This window comes from Ostrinia nubilalis, chromosome 10, assembly GCF_963855985.1.
Source record: "Ostrinia nubilalis chromosome 10, ilOstNubi1.1, whole genome shotgun sequence".
Taxonomy (NCBI): Eukaryota; Metazoa; Arthropoda; class Insecta; order Lepidoptera; family Crambidae; genus Ostrinia; species Ostrinia nubilalis.
Window position 1 is genome coordinate 7269393 of NC_087097.1, and position 17188 is coordinate 7286580.

Consider the following 17188-nt stretch of genomic DNA (forward strand, 5'->3'; position numbering starts at 1 on the left):
CAAAGAGCGTATTTTTTTTGGAATGGACTGTCCCGTAAAAAAAGGACTGTAAAAAAAGCGAACGACGGGTGCATCACTATTTGACATTGACAATGACATCATGCAGCAGTCAGATTGACAGTTGACTGACAGCATGGGTGGCTCTTTTATGCTCTTTGATGGGTGGTGACGTCAAAACGAATGATGAATTTACACGCAAACAAAAAGATACGAAAATAATAATTATCTGAAAGAACTACTGTATTTCAATTAATAAAGCGTATAATAATTGTAAAAATGGCACAAGAACTGAAAGAACTTAGTAATTTATTGTTTCCCGACAATGCAGCCGGTGAGTGTTGTGACGGCATTGTTTACCTGTAAAAAAATTTTGACCAAACTAACTTTACCCTTATACTTTTGCAGAGAAAGTGGAATACTTCCATGATATCACGGATTATATAAAAAAATTAGGCTCACATAATTGGGAACATGTACGCAAAGAGCCGGAGAGGTTGACAGAAGAGATGAGGCAACTAACTGAACAAACCCAGGAGCTGGCCTTTACCAACTATAAGACATTTGTAGAGACTGCAGATATATCTCGTACTATCATGAAGGACCTGACCAAGTCTAAAGATTCATTATCATCATTTGTGGATACAACACCAATGTTTATACAGGAATGTGAGAAGTTTTCACAAATGGCTGGCAATATTGTCAAGGAGAAAAGGTAATACAAACTATAAGCAAATTATTACGATAAAAAGAGTCAGTACTGTTTAATCAAATTAAAATTTTATTAAAAGCAATGTAATCTATAGGTTGATAAAATAAAATAATGATATTTAGAAAATATTTTACAGCCGATACAGCAGTATTCGTAACCAAAGTGACAAACTACTAGAGTTGCTCGAGCTGCCTTCATTGATGAGAGAGGCCCTCAATGCAGAGGACTATGAGAGTGCTCTAGACATATTCACATTTATCCGCAACTTATCTAAAAGATATTCTGAAATTCCAATTGTGCAGGTAACATGTTTTTTTTTATGTGTGATTTGAATTTTATTCATAACTAGCTTTCCGCCCGCGGCTTCGCCCGCGTGGAATTTTGTCTGTCACAGAAAAACTTTATCGCGCGCGTCCCTGTTTCAAAAACCGGGATAAAAACTATCCTATGTTCTTTCCCGGGACTCAAACTATCTCTATGCCAAATTTCATCAAAATCGGTTGCGAGGTTTAAGCGGGAAAGCGTAACAGACAGACAGACAGACAGAGTTACTTTCGCATTTATAATATTAGTTGGGATTAGTTGGGATGGCTGTATTTATTCAACACATTAAATCTGTTATTTAAACTAAATCACTGTCTTATTTTGCAGAATACAACTTCAGAAATTATCACATTATGGTTTGAGACTCTCTATCATCTCTTCAATCAACTTCGTTATGACCTCCCTTTGCCCCAATGTTTACAAGTAAGTTTGTGCATTGTGTAAAAAGGGGACTGAGATAATAAGCTCAACAATAGTATTACTCTGTATACTGTATTCAGATTCTTACATAGATTTTTATGCTTTGCAGATACTTGGATATTTAAGAAGAGCAAACACAGTTTACAAATCAACTGATGATGAACAGGATACTTATCAATACATTTCTGGCAAGACCAGCAGCAATAATATTGTAATATCAGATGGTCTGCATTTACATTTTCTCAAAGCCAGAAATGCATGGTTTGAAAAAGCACTTGAAGATGCCAAGAATAATGAATGTAAGCCCTATACTTTCTTATAATATTATTTTTATTAAATTATAGGCTAATTAAAGAATAGTTTTGGACTATTCAATATTTTACACACCTTTGCATTGTCTACCTACACTTCTACAGCAAAATGTAACATTATAAAGTAACAAATCATAAAGTCAATATGTATTATGTACCCCATTCATTATTACTATCACCACTATGTCCAAATCAAACATTAAAAATGAATTGTGTAAATAATTCCTGTGTTGTTCACATAGAAGATTTTGTATCTGTAAATGTGGTTCCAGCCTGCCCTGTTTTCTAGTACACCTAATAAACTAGTTATATTGTTTCAGCACCAGAAAAGTTATTGAGAAAAATAGTGGAGCTGCACAGAATACATCTTTTCAATGTACTAACCCAGCATAAATCTATATTTTTGTCTGACACACAAGAGGCCAAAGTGAAAGATGATGAGCTAAGTGGAACCAATGCTTTGTCTTGTTGGTTGAAGTTAAAGGTAATTTATTAGCAAATGATTGCTGGAATACTGTTGTATAAATTTATTGTTAACACTTACTTATTATGCATTTGTATTGTTATAGGTTGAAATTCTTGCTCAAATGTTAAATCAAGACCTGCCAAGAGAAGACGAATCTAGTTTCGAGTCTTTGCTGAACCAGTGCATGTATTTATGTTTGTCATTTGGACGAGTTGGAGCAGACATGAGATGCGTTTTGACACCACTATTCCGTAACAACATCCTCGCACAGTTTCATAGTGGTGTAGAAAAAACTGATAGCCATTTTGATAGCCAAATGCGTTCTTATAAGGTGTCTAGTATAAAGAATGTTCCTAGGCCAGTCAATGAAAGTATGGTGCAAGGTCCCCCTGAAAACTTGTTGGATTACTATCCACTAGCAGAGTATTGTAATGGGCTATTAACAGTTTTGAACTGTCTAAGAGTCACAGCTCCTTTAAATATTGTGAAAGAAGTATACAATGAGTTTAGAAAGTCATTTGAGAAGGCTGTGCAAGTCCTACTAGCATTCTATCATAGGGAGCAACAAGGCTTCACAGATATTGAAAGGCAGAACTTTGTCTTATTTTGTGTATGCTTCAGTGAGGACTTGGTGCCATATCTTACCAAATGCTTATCACAATCATTTCCGTCAACGCAGATTGCTGAATTATTGGGTGTTACATTGACTGTTCTTCAAGAGAGCAAAATGTTACACATAAATCAAGCGACGATATGCGAGCCCCTCAATACCATAATCAGTTAAAATGAAAATAATATTAGTCTAGACTTTTTTTAACTAGGATTCCCATTGATTGGATTTTTTAAATAAATAAATATCCTTGGACGTTTTACACTGCGCCTCTAGTCCCAAACTAGATTTGTATTATACCATGCTATACCCATAGGTATTCCTCTATTAATAACTTAAATGAGATCAGCCTTTCCAAGTACCTAACTGAATATGAGCACCATGTCTTTACAATCATCATCATTTCAGCCACAGGACGTCCACTGCTAAACATAGGCTTCCCCCAATGACTTCCACATTGCACGGTTGGTAGCGGCCTGCATCCAGCGCCTTCCTACTACCTTTATCAGGTCGTCGGTCCACCTTGTGGGTGGACGTCCCACGCTGCGTTTTCCGGTACGCGGCCTCCATTCCAGAACCTTGCTGCCCCATCGGCCGTCAGTTCTGCGTACTATGTGCCCTGCCCACTGCCACTTCAGCTTGCTAATCCGTCGGGCTATGTCAGCGACTTTAGTTCGTTTACGGATCTCCTCATTTCTGATTCGATAAAGAAACACGGAGCATAGCCCTCTCCATAGCACGCTGTGCAACTTTGAGTTTCTGTATAAGGCCTATAGTACCACTACCACTATAGGCCACGTTTCCGAGCCATGTCATCACAGGTAACACACATTGGTTGTAGACTTTCGTCTTCAGGCACTGAGGTATTTTGGACGAAAAGATGTTGCGTAGTTTCCCGAACGCTGCCCAGCCGAGTTGGATTCGACGATTGACCTCCTTCTCGAAATTGGAGAAGTCCAATTACAATATCAAATGTTATTTCAGTTAAATTATTTATTAGGTATTATTAATTCTTCATAGATATAGGTATGTATGTTGTCTTAATTTAATAAATGAACATTACCAAGTTACCTACTTGTTTTCTTTAAATAATATGTAAATTATACCTGGCAGATAAAAAGATATCCCTTGGTTTTATGAAATAAATAAAACAGCTAAGTGAAATACTGTAGAAAAAAAAACTTTATTCTTATTTTTTACATACAAAATGTAATGATCCGAGAAATTAATTTGTAAGGCACAGCCTTCTTACATCTACTTGAAATATTAATGAATCTGTTAAAAAATTATAAGGAATGGCTATTAATAAAGCATTTTTTAATATAAACACACACTCTACGCAAATCTAATTCTCTTAATTCTAGACTTTCCATGTTCGTTTCTGGACACTTCATAGTAATGGGACACTTTGTCGATGTTTCCGAGAGACTCGATAAACTCCTTGTCGTGTGTTATGATGATAAACATGAAGTTCTTCTGAACCATTCGCTCCTTCACTATTTCTCCGAGAGCCGAACAAAGACTCGTTATATTTTCCTGATCCAGGTTGGTAGTTGGTTCATCCAAAGCCAAAATACCAAATCTGAAAAAGAGTTGTCTTTTACTATGTTGTCAAAGGTACACAATAATTTGAGTGAGAACTAAATCTCTTGTTTATGGTAAACAAATATCTCGGATTTCGTTCTGCCAATGTCGATATTATTTTATTTAAATCCTTAATAACTAGTGTTTCAAATAAATCCGGGACTACCGATTTTTGAATATTAATTACCTGGAGCTGAATGTCTCTGCGAGAGCGAGCCTTATGATAAGGCAGGCTAACACTTTCTGACCAGCACTGCATCTTCCGCGCATGTCAATTTCGACACCATTCTTGCACTGTACCACTCTGTAAATTACAAGATTTATAATAGAACACATCCTAAGCGACACTAATCTCTAAGTTCATATTGATAGAGTCGTTTTGTATTTTACCTGTAATCGTATTTGCGACGGTCTGATTCTGCCGTCATGCCTCCTTCAGTTTTAATTTCGATGTAATCAATATCATTGCCCCTGTAAATCTTTCTCCATAACTCTCTGAAATTAATAATAAACACATTTAAATAAATACAGTCACCATAACAGCACATCGGACAACATGTACACCTCACAAACAATAAAACACAATAATTAAAGTATGTATTATTGTTGGTATCCTTCCGTTTGGCCAAATTACTTTTCGCCAAATTTCAGTTCGCAAACAACTTATCGCCAAAGTTTCATTTCCCAAATGAACTTTTAGCAACTGTACTTTTCGCAACTAATTCATTTGGTCAAATTATCATTTGGCAAAATTTTACTTGGCAAATGTTTATATGGCAAATGTTTTATTTTGCCAAATATTATATCCCAAATAATTTGTTTGGTCAAATTGACACTTCACATACTTACCCACCGTTACCCACAAATCAAAGCATAAGGCACATGATCATGGTTTTTACAAGAATTTTATGTAAAGCAAAGAGATTGCAGAAAATAGTCTGGTTGCAAAAAGTAGGTATTGCGGAAAATAGTAGGTTAGGTTAGGTTAGAACAGTGACCCTTAATGCGCGAAGGCGAGCGAAGCGTGCCGCGGCAGCGGCCGCCGAGCGCTAGAATCACCTCTATTGTTAATGAATCATTTGGAAATTTCGATAAAAAGAATGAAATAAGATTTATTTAGAACAAATTTTATATTAACTACCCACTAAACAAAATAATAACCACAAGCTAATTTGTATTCCATTCTATGTACCAATCAAATTATTTTGTAAATAGTTTATCGTGAAATATTTTTGCCAAATGAAACATTTGGCAAAACATACTTTGCCAAACAATAATTTGCTAAACAATAATATGCCAAAAACCACATTTGCGAATTAAAAGTTTGCAATAAGTTGTTTTGCCAAATGAGAATTTGCCAAATGAAAATTTGCGAAACGTTGTTTGCGATGTGATAATTTGGGAAACGTTTTTTGGCCAAACATTAGTAATCCATTATTGTTTAAAATTAATTACCTGATAATTAGGTTTATGCTCTCCATCTTCTCTCTATGGAATTCCATGACGCACTTCTCTAGAGCAATAGAATAGTCTTTGATGTCCTTGTCTATGGCTTTAGTGACATGCAGTTCATAGAACTTTTCCCGGAATCTGTTCTCTATGTCTTTGTTCAAAGTTTTCTTCAATTCTAAGCGACATTGTTTTAATCTATCCTGTAAAATAAGATATTATTTATGAGTATGCTAATACCAAAATAGTGCAAGGAAATTGAATTCTAATAATATTAGACTCAAAGGCTATCATTATTTGCTACTTGCCTTGAGTTCACTCAAAACTCCTTCATTTTGGGCCTTTTCCCTGAACAGTTTAGTTTGCTGCGTGATTAGGGCAGGCTTTTCAGTTAGCATTTCCATATTGGCGCCATTCATTTTTTCGTTGTTCTCAGTTTCCTCTTTCAAAAGGTTTTCGATTTCTGTTTGTGCTTTGCGCATTTTCATGTTGTCTTCCAAATCCCTCTTGTAGATCTAAAAGAAGAATTTGTTCACATCAAAATTATTAAGCTTTCTAGTAATTGAATTAAGTCAAAACTGTTATTTATTAGATTATGTATTTTTATTACATGACTCTTACCTCTTGTTTAGCCAACTCATCTTTCAAGGTATCAATTCTTTTAGTAAGAGCATCCCTATCAGCCATAATCTGCTTTTGCTTCTCCATCAGCTTTTCATTAGCTTCCTTGATTTTATCCATTTCCAAAGGAATGTTCTTATCTTTGTGCTGTTTAATCTCCAGATTAATTTGCTTTACTTTGTCAAATGAACTAGTAACTTTAAGTATGTAACTGTTTTTAGTTTCTGTTACACTCCTGTGAAAAAAATAATAAGCAATTTTAATGTAAACTTAAGAAACTAAAGAGAGGTATTATTAAAACATAATTATATATTTTTTTACCTTAACTTGCTCATTTGCTCACTCTTGGCTGCTTCCTTTTCCTTCACCACTTCTTCCAATGCCGGAATGCCGTCTTGCAGCTCCTTAAGCTCTTGGACAAATTTCTCGCCATCTTCTTCCAATTGCTTCTTTTTCTCTTGAAGATTGAATATTTCTTGAACCTGCATTATAAGAGTGTTATTACATTCTGTGTTAAATATCAAATGAAAACATTTTATTGTTTTATACGTACCTTCTTTTGCAAATTCAACAACTGTTCCTTCAGCTTATTTTTCTTCTCAGTCATTGTTTGCAGCTTCTTGTTATGGGCATTGAGTTTCCTTTGAGTAGTTTTGATTTTATTTTTGAGGGAGCTGATTTTTTGTTTCAAATCAGTCTGTTTTGCCAACGCACCATCCAAAGTCATGTCCGTCTCGAAGTCGGCGCACTGCGCTTTAACTGCTTCTAGCTAAAATGTGAAATGTTTCTTTTATTAATTAGCTTTTTTTAAACCTATAATCAACACCCTTAACTATCTTTAATAAAATAAGTTTCAAGACTGTCCAGAGAGTAGAGTTTGAATGTCATAAATATCTGCTACAATCTTGTATCTTTACATTATGTTTATTCACTGATTGAACTTACGTTTTTCGTAATGGTAGCGATCTCCTGCGTGGTGCGGTCGAGCAGCGGCATATCACTGTGGATTTGCTTAGCAGTCTGCATCTTTGTTTCGGGCTCGATAAGCGCCATTGACAACTCTTCTGTTTCTTGAGTCAATGTAGCAATTTGCTAAAAATATATAAATATGTAACTTGTTTTATTTCGATAGTTATAATAATATGCTAAAAGTTGAACTGCGAATTACCTGCTCAATATCAGTCAACCTCTTTTCAAGTTGGGGGATATCTTTTTCTTTCAATGTAGATATCTTTTCGTTTAAAGACTTCATGCTCAGCAACTCGTCTTTCTTAGCTGAGGCTTTCTGCAAATCTTCTGTGACTTTCTCCAACTTTGCTGGCACATTCATGACTTGAGTAGTCAGTTGCGATATTAAATCTGTTACCTAAAATGCACAATATAATGTTAAGATTGCATAACAGTATGTTCTTCTGTAATTTTATGAGTTGATCAATCCACTTACTTCAGATTCATTATCAAATCCTCGACTACACAAGGGACAGCAGTTATTATCTTGCAGTTGACCTTTATATTTTCCAATGATGAAGATGGATGATTGAAGAACATTTTGTTCATCCTGTAATTATTAAAATATATTATAGTACAACTATCAAATGAAAATTAATGATATTTGTGAGTTAGTGAGTGCTCTTACCTGCAATTTTTCCACATTAGAGGTAACTTTAGCAAGTGTTGACTCATAAGACTGAGTTCCACAAGCTTTGTACATCTGGTCTTCAGCTTTCGTCAGCTCACTGCGTTTGTCAGTTAGCATTTCCCTAACATGTTTCCTCTCAGTCTGCAGAGCAGTCTGTTGTGTGTGTTTCTCCTTCTGTTTCTTTTTCATTGAGTCCACTTCAGCTCGAATCTCACACTCAAACTTATTTACAGAAAGTGCAAAGTCCTTTTCAGGCATGCTGCCCAAGATATCTGTGAGTGCTGCTTTATGTTTGTTCCTTAACACAGCTGCCTGCTTCTCTTTAGTTTTCAAAGACTCTTCAACCAGATCTCTTTCCTTTAACTTAGCACTTTGCTTTTGGAGCTTAGTTATCTTTTCAGATAGCTCATCGAGTTCAGTTTCATAAGTCTCCATTACTTTCTCATCCTCAGTGATCTCTTGTTGACACTCTTCAGTATTGAGCTCACTCTGAAGCTGTTTGTATTCTTCCTCTGCAGATTCAATCTTTTTTTCCAAGTTCTCCAATTTCACTTTAGATTCATTGGCATCAGTAATTTCTTTATCAACTTTGGCAATATCCTTTTTGTTTTTTTGGATATCTGATTCCTTGTTGGATATTTTTTGTTTGTGTCGCGAAAGCGCATCTCTGCTTTCGTCAACAGTTAACTGTAATTTGCTTTCATCGGCGTCAACAACCTTTTTATGTTCATTGAGGTCTTTCTTTAGAGCATCAACTTTTTCAGTTATTTTTTCAACACCTTTCTCAGCATCTTCATCTGTTGCAACTTCAGTAACACCTTCTATTTCTGCTATTTGAGCTGTTTCAACAACAAGTTTGTTTCTCTTTTCAATCTTTTCTTGATTCTGACTTTCTAGAAGAATTAACTTGCTGACTTTCATTTCATTTTTAGTTTTTTCATCTGCAATTTTCTCTTCTTCTTTGTTGAAGCCGAAGTTCTTCTTGTATGAGTCGTTAAGTTCCTTTTGTTTAGCCTTTGCAGTAGCTCCATAGTTGCCTAGAAATTTAATATCAACTTAGTAATGTACAAGTACATACATGTAAGGAAATATAATTTTGATAAATGAGTTCATACTTATATTTTCCTGCAGCTCAGCTGTTGTTCCTTCAAAGATGTTTTTAATGGCTTTTTTTAATTCCTCTTCTTGAGTTCGGTTGTGCTCAAGCCTGAAAATGATAACACAAATTATATTAGTTATCATTCATAAACAATGTCACATCAAACTAAACTCTGTGACTTCTTATGTAGTTGAAATATTAATGTGTAGTTGTATAAAATTTAAAATAACTAAAAATTGTACTTTACAATTTATGATTATTTGAAATTATAGTTGTTTCATTTGCCTGTTATCATTTTTAAAAGAAGTAATAAACATAGTAAAGTAACACATACTTATTTTTGATTTTCTCCTTCTTTGCTTCAAATGCTACAATATTATTCTCAAGAGTAGTGATTGCAGACAGTTTTTCAGAGATGGGTTTCAATTCTTGTGTTAATTCAGCCACCTTTAGCTCAGCTTCAGATATGCGAGTTTCAGTGTTAATGACATCCAACTTCTTCTTATCCAAGTCTTCCTTCTTCTCAGTCAAGTGAGCCACTTCTTGTTCTGTTCATTTAGTGATACATTATCAGAAACCAATCATAATAATTGTTTTTTTTTAAATTGCTATAACGTTATCAGAGGTATTACCACAATTTTAGTAGTAAACTAGTTGTACTAAATACATTTAAGTAGATATTACATGTTAAAAATTGTGGTGAGAAAAAGAAAAAAGCTATTACTTACCAAGAAGTTTTAAGTTTTGTGTGTATTCCTTTCTTATCTTTTTGAGACGTTCAAAACAGTCACTGTATCTGTCAGCTTCAAAAATCTCATCAAATCGCTCCTTTACTTTTTTACCTTCATCCAAAGGCCAACTTGAGTCTTCTTGGTGACAGAATATAACTGAATTAAGAATAGCCTTGGATACCCCTGACAAAAAAGAAGATTTTTCAAATTTTATTATTTATTTATTTATTATAGCTTTATATTCCACATTTTTACAGTTTCATTCAATTAATCTGTATCTCTTGTTTGTGGCCCCACTTGGGTAAAAGGCTCCTCTATCCTTTTTCAAATTAACTTATTTTATTATTATATCAGTAATGACTTTACTGATTTAAGATAACAAATTTTAACATACCAAGTTCTTCATACATGACAAAATCTAAATCGGCACATCTCGATGAAATGTCTTTAGTTTTTCCAGCATCATCAAGCACAGACAGAAATGAATCCAAAGTCTGAAACTTTGTCTTCTTCTTCTGTAGTGCGGTGACACGCATAGACCTAGACACCTCTAGCTGCTTGTCCTTTGCATTGACAATCTATGTAAAACAAATTTATTTAATTTACATAAAAAGAACAAAAATTATAGAGCAATGAGATATAGTTGGCTATTGCTGCACAGGTCGAAGTTCATAATTAATTGCATTTTGTAATTATCTATCAGATGAAAAATGAGACAATGTAGGTAAGTAAATACTGTTTTGATAATTAACAAATTTTATATCATTTTTTTTGTCATGGAAGATGTATTAATTTCATATCTTAATTTTACACAGTTACAGTAGGTAATTGTCGACATGCCACATAATAAATTCATACCTTCAGTCTGACTTGGGCCAATACTTCGTTGGTTCCATTGACTTTAGCGTCATGAACAAAACACTCATTACGGCTTCCCGGCGGCATTTGCCCGGTGATAGCGTATCGTAAACATTCGATGATAGTTGTTTTACCACAACCATTTTGTCCTAGGATTAATGTTAGTGGTTTTTCGAACGTTATCCTTTGTTCATCGCCGTCCTCTGGACCAAAACTTCTTATGCCCCTGACCGCCAAAGATTTCACCCCGGCCATAGCAAAACTAAAAATTTACAGGATTCCTCAGTAGTATTTTATTAATTGCTTTCGCGCCAATGAATAAAGAATTCCAACAAACAACCACACCGCCCGGCATCAATCGCAATTTTTTGACATTTGAGAAAGAAGCCATAGGGAGTTGCCCATAGTGAGTAACAGTTGCGATTTCATCACTGGTGTAAATATCACATTATTTTATCTTAATATTAAAACAGAGAATAAAAAAATAAAAATTCGTTCAATTAATACAAAAAAAAATGGTTCTAATAAAACTTGGAAGTAGAACTTGGAAATAGTATTATGTCATTTACATACGATTCTGTCATGTATGTACATTCCGTCTTATTGATTTGTTCCGAATTCTTGAGTATTTGTGTTCGCCTCAACTTTATTGCACTACCAATAACTCGTTTAAATCCCCAAAATCCAATCTCTAACCTTCATTTTTTCATTGATTGCTGGTCACTAGCCCATGGGCTGGGACCCTATCACATGGCCTCATTCATCATCAGTACACACGGCCACACTGTTAACTATCCATTTCCGTTTTTGCTCTCGCTCTAATCAAATGGTGATTCTTTGCGATAAAACGAGACGACATGAGATGCAATGGATAGTTAACACTGTGGCCGATGGTACATTCAGTTTCAGTCCTAATCGGACAAAGGAAAGGACTAGGCTGTGGAACTGTGACTACTATAAACTTATTAGGTGATGATACCTAGTCCCGTTGGATATCACATGAAATTAATTGTAATTATGACCCCCTACTATGCCGCCTAATATTTAGGACATTGTATCGAATCATAACATTGCATCTTAAATAGAGAATAAATACTAAAAGCTTATAACATAGTCCCTTAACTGATTTTAATAGCGTACGTGTTATTACTCAGATTTTGTAAGGCATTTATTATACACTTTATATGCCAAGTTATAGTTAAAATCTTTGTAAGAGAAGATCATGCGAAGATACTATTTTCATCATAGAGTATAGCACTTTAAACCGTTTTCATGCTCGAATAGATGTATGGCTTTGCCTCTAATCCATATCTGTGGGCACAGATATGGATTAGAGTAGATACAGCAAGAAGTTGATCGTCAAAGCGTGCCATTCCGATATGTCCAAATGGACATACATGGTCGAGTGATGTTCATATAATCCGATTACAACAATCGGTTACGATGATTTTACGAGGACAGTAGTACGAACACGGTAGAAAGAAGAAATTATTTACGGATTGAGAATTGTAATTAACAGCACAAGTAACAAATAATTAATTAGAATAAAGTAGCAGTAGAAGAAGTATAAAGTAGCATTGTTTTAATACATATCCTGCGATGTACTCTAAGAGTTAAAACCATGGTCCCTGTATGTGGTGCACTCAATGTCATACCGATCCCAAGGAACCGTACTTACTCATTACAATAAGACACGCACTGATCCATGGTATTCATGGACTTAAATTTTTGTCTTGAAACGCTGGTAGGGTAAAAAAAATAACGAGATTTGACGATTTGTAAGAATTAATTTATTTAAAAAGATAAATAAAGATGTTTTTGGTTTTGTATTTAACAAATGATCAGTTTTATCGGAATTAATTAATTGTCGAATCGAGTCACACGATATCATTCGATGACTTTGCGAATGCAGTACGATGATACGATTATTTTTACGTTGCGGCAATCACTAAAATTCGCTAAAATGACACTAATGACGTTTAAAAAGTGACACGCTCGGCTTCATACAAATTTTTTCACATGCTGCATCTATCCCATGAAGCTAAAGATAAAAATGGAGGGCAGAGTTGGAACAAAAACTTGAGTCAAATACCTACTTATATCTATCTCGCTCTCTGCGGCCCTACCTCTCTTTTTAGTGTGAACTGTAGTATTGCTATCTTCTGATTTAAATCTCCTTGTAAATTCTTCGAAATAGCCAATTCACTAACCAAATCAGAAGTTAAACAAATAAATAATATAACGCGGCGATAGGGTTAATGCTCGCACTCAAGTTTGGCGGGCGTTCGTTTTAAAAACACGCGGGGCTCGCGCGCTCTGTCGGCGCTCTTCGCCAACGATCGTCGTCGAAACTTCTAGACTCGTGCTTAACGCCAGTCCGCCCATGGCCGCGACGCGCGCGCAAATCTCTCTATGTTTAGACCGTAAAATCATTGTTTGCTACTGATTTCAAGTATTATTGATGTTATATTTCGTTTGTGTGGAAGACAATATACGTTTCTGTGCCTTTGAATCGTGCTTTGGACTATCATTTCACGACCCCGAGTACCAAAGAACTAACTTTACAGTGACGCCCAACTCGCGGGGCACGATCACCGGCACAAGTACCTACAAACTGCGAAAGCCTTCGAACACACTTGCTTGGGAGAGATTTACATCATGCCGCCAAAAAGGAACGTCGCGAGAACCGCGAAGAACGAGGGGTCGGACTCCGACACGGACCACAACACCGACCACGAAACGGACAGGACGGTGGTGTCTTCGCCGAATGTTACAATGTCAGAGGAAATGCTGCAAAACTTGGTCTCCAGCATCACTCGGAGCCAAATGGAAGCGAGCCGCGTACTCATCGACAGCATCCTGTCAAGTAACAGAGGTCATCCGTGTACTTCATCACAACGCCCCGACACTCCAGGCCACACACAGCGCCCCGGCAATTTCTCAAAGTGCACGGCGCGTTTCGATGGAACGTCTAAAAATGCCGACGAGTTAGAAGCCTTCATCGATGCCATCGAGGTGTTCCGGGAGTGCACGAACGTCAGCGACGAGCACGCCCTGCGGGGACTACCTATGCTGTTGGCCGGCGACGCCGCCGTGTGGTGGCAGGGCGTGAAGGCGTCGGTGTCATCTTGGACCGAAGCCCTACAACGGCTTCGAGGGATGTACGGCGTGCCACGACCCGGCTACAAGATACTACGGGACATTTTCGCGTGTGATCAAAGTAGTGACCGAGCCGATGTTTTTATTTGTAAAGTGCGCGCGCTAATAATGAAATTACCGTACACAGTGCCGGAAGATATGAAAATAGACATCGTATACGGATTATTGGACCGTAAGATTAGGAAACGTGTGTCTCGCGATACTGTGGACGGGCTGGAGCAACTTATCAGCAAGGTCAGGTTGGTAGAGGAGTCGCTGGCAGAGGTAAGTTCTCTCAATACTAATAATAGCGCGAGCCCTATTAACCCTTCGAGTGCGCGATGCCGCTCGTCGAACGCAGGCCCGAGCGTTAACCCATCGCGCGCCACGAATGACCCCCCTAACTCTGTTAAACTTCGCGATAATTCTGGTTTTAATTCGAGTAATACATTTACATCCGATAACCCGCGTAATTTAAATTCAAAACACAGTGATAGTGAAGGGAAAAAACGTATCCGACCTAGGTGTGCTTATTGTAAATTATTCGGACATTCTATTGACGACTGCCGTAATAAAGCAAACAAAGGCGGTGATAGTTCACAAAATTCACGTGATAGTAATACCCCCCTACGTTGCTACGGATGCGGTCAGCTGGGAGTGGTGAGGTCGAAGTGCGACAACTGTAAAACCGTACCCAGTTCGAGCGGGAAACCGGATTTTTGTACCGCTAACGTCACCGATAGCGAAGATCCGAGGCCCATTATTGAAATTCAGGTTGTGAAACGAACCGGGTTGGCTATTCTTGACACGGGGGCCACCCACTCAATCGCTAGCCCCGCACTCTATAATTTATTACTGGAAGCTGGTACAGAATTTAGGCAAGCTGTTCGTACTATTGGACTTGCTGATGGATCGCAGCAAGTACATACCATCCTCGAGGGTGATGTCGACGTTACCCTGAATAACCGTGTGATACCTACCACGTTTATGGTGCTACAGGATGCACAGACCAGGACATTGTTAGGTAGAGATTTCATCACTAGGGCCAGTATCCTGCTGGATCTACCGCAGAGCAGCTGGTCCTTCAATGATGACCCTCATCGGTGGTACCCGTTCATCACCAGGTTTGAGTCACCTACCCCTACAAATACGGACCTGATGAGAGTAGACGTAGCAAGTTTGGTGCTCAGGAGCGACGAAGGGACGCAGCTGTCAGCAGATCAGAGGACGCAGATGAACGCCTTCCTAGTTCAAAACGCTGATCGCTTCGCGAAGGAGGGTCCTCCTACGGAGTACGCCACGCATCGTCTGAAGATCGACGCGCACCAGGAGCCCATCGCGTCACCGCCTTACAGATTGTCACCCGGTAAGAAGGCCATACTAGAGAAGGAACTGCAGAAGTTGCTGGATGCTGACGTGATCGAGGAGTGTGATTCTCCGTGGGCTGCAAACGTAGTCCTCGTGACAAAGAAAGACGGAGGAGTTCGACTGTGTGTCGACTACAGGAAGTTGAACGCGGTGACCGAGCCTGATCGCTATCCACTCCCGAGGATAGAAGACGTTCTCCACGCAGCTAAGAACACCAGCTTTATGACGACCTGCGACCTCCGATCTGGGTATTTCCAGGTCAGCGTGGAACCTGAAGACAGGGACAAGACAGCTTTCGTGAGCCCCTTAGGTTGTTTTAGGTTTAAAAGGATGCCCATGGGTTTGAGGAACTCTGGGGCCACTTTTCAACGCCTTATGGACCGATTCAAGTCTGGGAAGGAACTTGCAGGTGTCTGCTTGCTGACGTACCTCGACGACGTCATTGTTCTGTCAGAAACATTTTCCCAACACCTGGAAGACCTGCATGCCGTTTTTGACAGGCTCGCGATGTATAACCTACGCATAAATCGCGAGAAGAGTTGTTTTGTCCGTGAGTCGGTCAAATTCTTAGGACACGTGATTGTACCCGGTGGAGTGAAAGTGGACCCTGACAAGACATCAGCTGTCGCCAACATGTCCCCACCGACGAATACTAAGCAGTTGAAGACCTTTCTGCAGACGTCTAGCTGGTTCCGTCGATTTATACCCAATTACGCCGAGGTTGCCCGGCCGCTGACGGAGCTCCTCAAAAAGGACAGCTGACAAGAACAAGTGGATCCTGATCCTAGAAGATACGTGCTCCCGATGGGTAGAGTTGTTTGCTCTCCAGAATGCCACCAGTGCAGACTGCGCCAAAACTTTAGTCTCGGAAGTCTTCTTGAGGTACGGGGTGCCGCGACGCATTTTGAGCGATAATGGTGTCCAGTTCATCAGCGAAGTTATGCAACAGGTATGCCACACTTTTGGTATAACACAGTCGCTGTCACCTGTTTACCACCCTCAGGCGAACCCAGTCGAAAGGAAGAACCGGGATTTAAAGCCCCAGCTCGCCATCCTGGTAGGTAAAGACCACACCACCTGGGATATCCATCTACCAACGGTGCGATTCGCCATGAATTCTGCCGTGACCAGCAGCACTGGCCACTCTCCCGCTTTTCTCACGTTCGGCCGAGAGATACGTGCACCAGCCGACGTGATCGCAGACATGCGCACTATTGTGGAGAGTGAGAATGTAACTACCTGCCTTACCTCCTACCTTCGACGGATGTCGACAGTGCTCTTTGAAGCCAGGGAAGTTCATGAAAAGGTTCAGGCCAACCAGAAACGTTTTGCTGACGAAGGTCGTCGTCCAGCGCCAGATTATTCCGCCGGGGACCTTGTTCTTCTGAAGACCCAGGGGAGCAACGATACGACCCGCGGTCAGACGCCTAAGTTTATACCGCGACGAGACGGGCCCTATCGGGTCAAGGAAGCTGCGAGTTCCACTACGTATATCCTTGAAAGGCTTAATAGCAAGGATGTCTTAGGGAGGTATCACGTCTCTCAGCTGACCCCATTCGTAGGTGACATTCCGCCAGAACCCGTAAATGAGAAGCGCAAGCGCGGGCGACCCAAGCGCTTTCTCGACTGACCCAGACGCGAGGGCGCTATATCTTGGTCAGAGGGGGAGGTTATAACGCGGCGATAGGGTTAATGCTCGCACTCAAGTTTGGCGGGCGTTCGTTTTAAAAACACGCGGGGCTCGCGCGCTCTGTCGGCGCTCTTCGCCAACGATCGTCGTCGAAACTTCTAGACTCGTGCTTAACGCCAGTCCGCCCATGGCCGCGACGCGCGCGCAAATCTCTCTATGTTTAGACCGTAA

The 17188-nt window shown here is 38.9% G+C and overlaps 3 protein-coding genes across 3 annotated transcripts; 2 read left to right on the forward strand and 1 right to left on the reverse strand.

Annotated features, from left to right (window-relative positions):
* Positions 1-164: 164 nt before the first annotated feature.
* Positions 165-3910, forward strand: LOC135075782 (conserved oligomeric Golgi complex subunit 8). The gene is made up of 7 exons (XM_063970266.1): positions 165-331; positions 406-712; positions 846-1011; positions 1361-1456; positions 1563-1752; positions 2085-2248; positions 2334-3910. Exons 1-7 carry the CDS (start codon positions 277-279, stop codon positions 3012-3014), a joined length of 1659 nt encoding a protein of 552 aa, XP_063826336.1. The 5' UTR covers positions 165-276; the 3' UTR covers positions 3015-3910.
* Positions 3911-3999: 89 nt separating this feature from the next.
* On the reverse strand, positions 4000-11201 carry LOC135075096 (DNA repair protein RAD50). The gene is made up of 17 exons (XM_063969433.1): positions 10822-11201; positions 10358-10541; positions 9961-10146; positions 9567-9780; positions 9249-9340; positions 8131-9170; positions 7939-8052; positions 7663-7860; positions 7440-7586; positions 7048-7263; positions 6816-6976; positions 6495-6729; positions 6182-6388; positions 5880-6076; positions 4815-4919; positions 4612-4728; positions 4000-4422 (listed from the first exon to the last, which is right to left on the reverse strand). Exons 1-17 carry the CDS (start codon positions 11074-11076, stop codon positions 4176-4178), a joined length of 3915 nt encoding a protein of 1304 aa, XP_063825503.1. The 5' UTR covers positions 11077-11201; the 3' UTR covers positions 4000-4175.
* Positions 11202-16267: 5066 nt separating this feature from the next.
* LOC135075425 (uncharacterized) lies at positions 16268-16957 on the forward strand. The gene has a single exon (XM_063969867.1). The coding sequence runs from the start codon at positions 16268-16270 to the stop codon at positions 16955-16957; it is 690 nt and encodes a 229-aa protein (XP_063825937.1).
* The last annotated feature ends 231 nt before the right edge of the window (positions 16958-17188 follow it).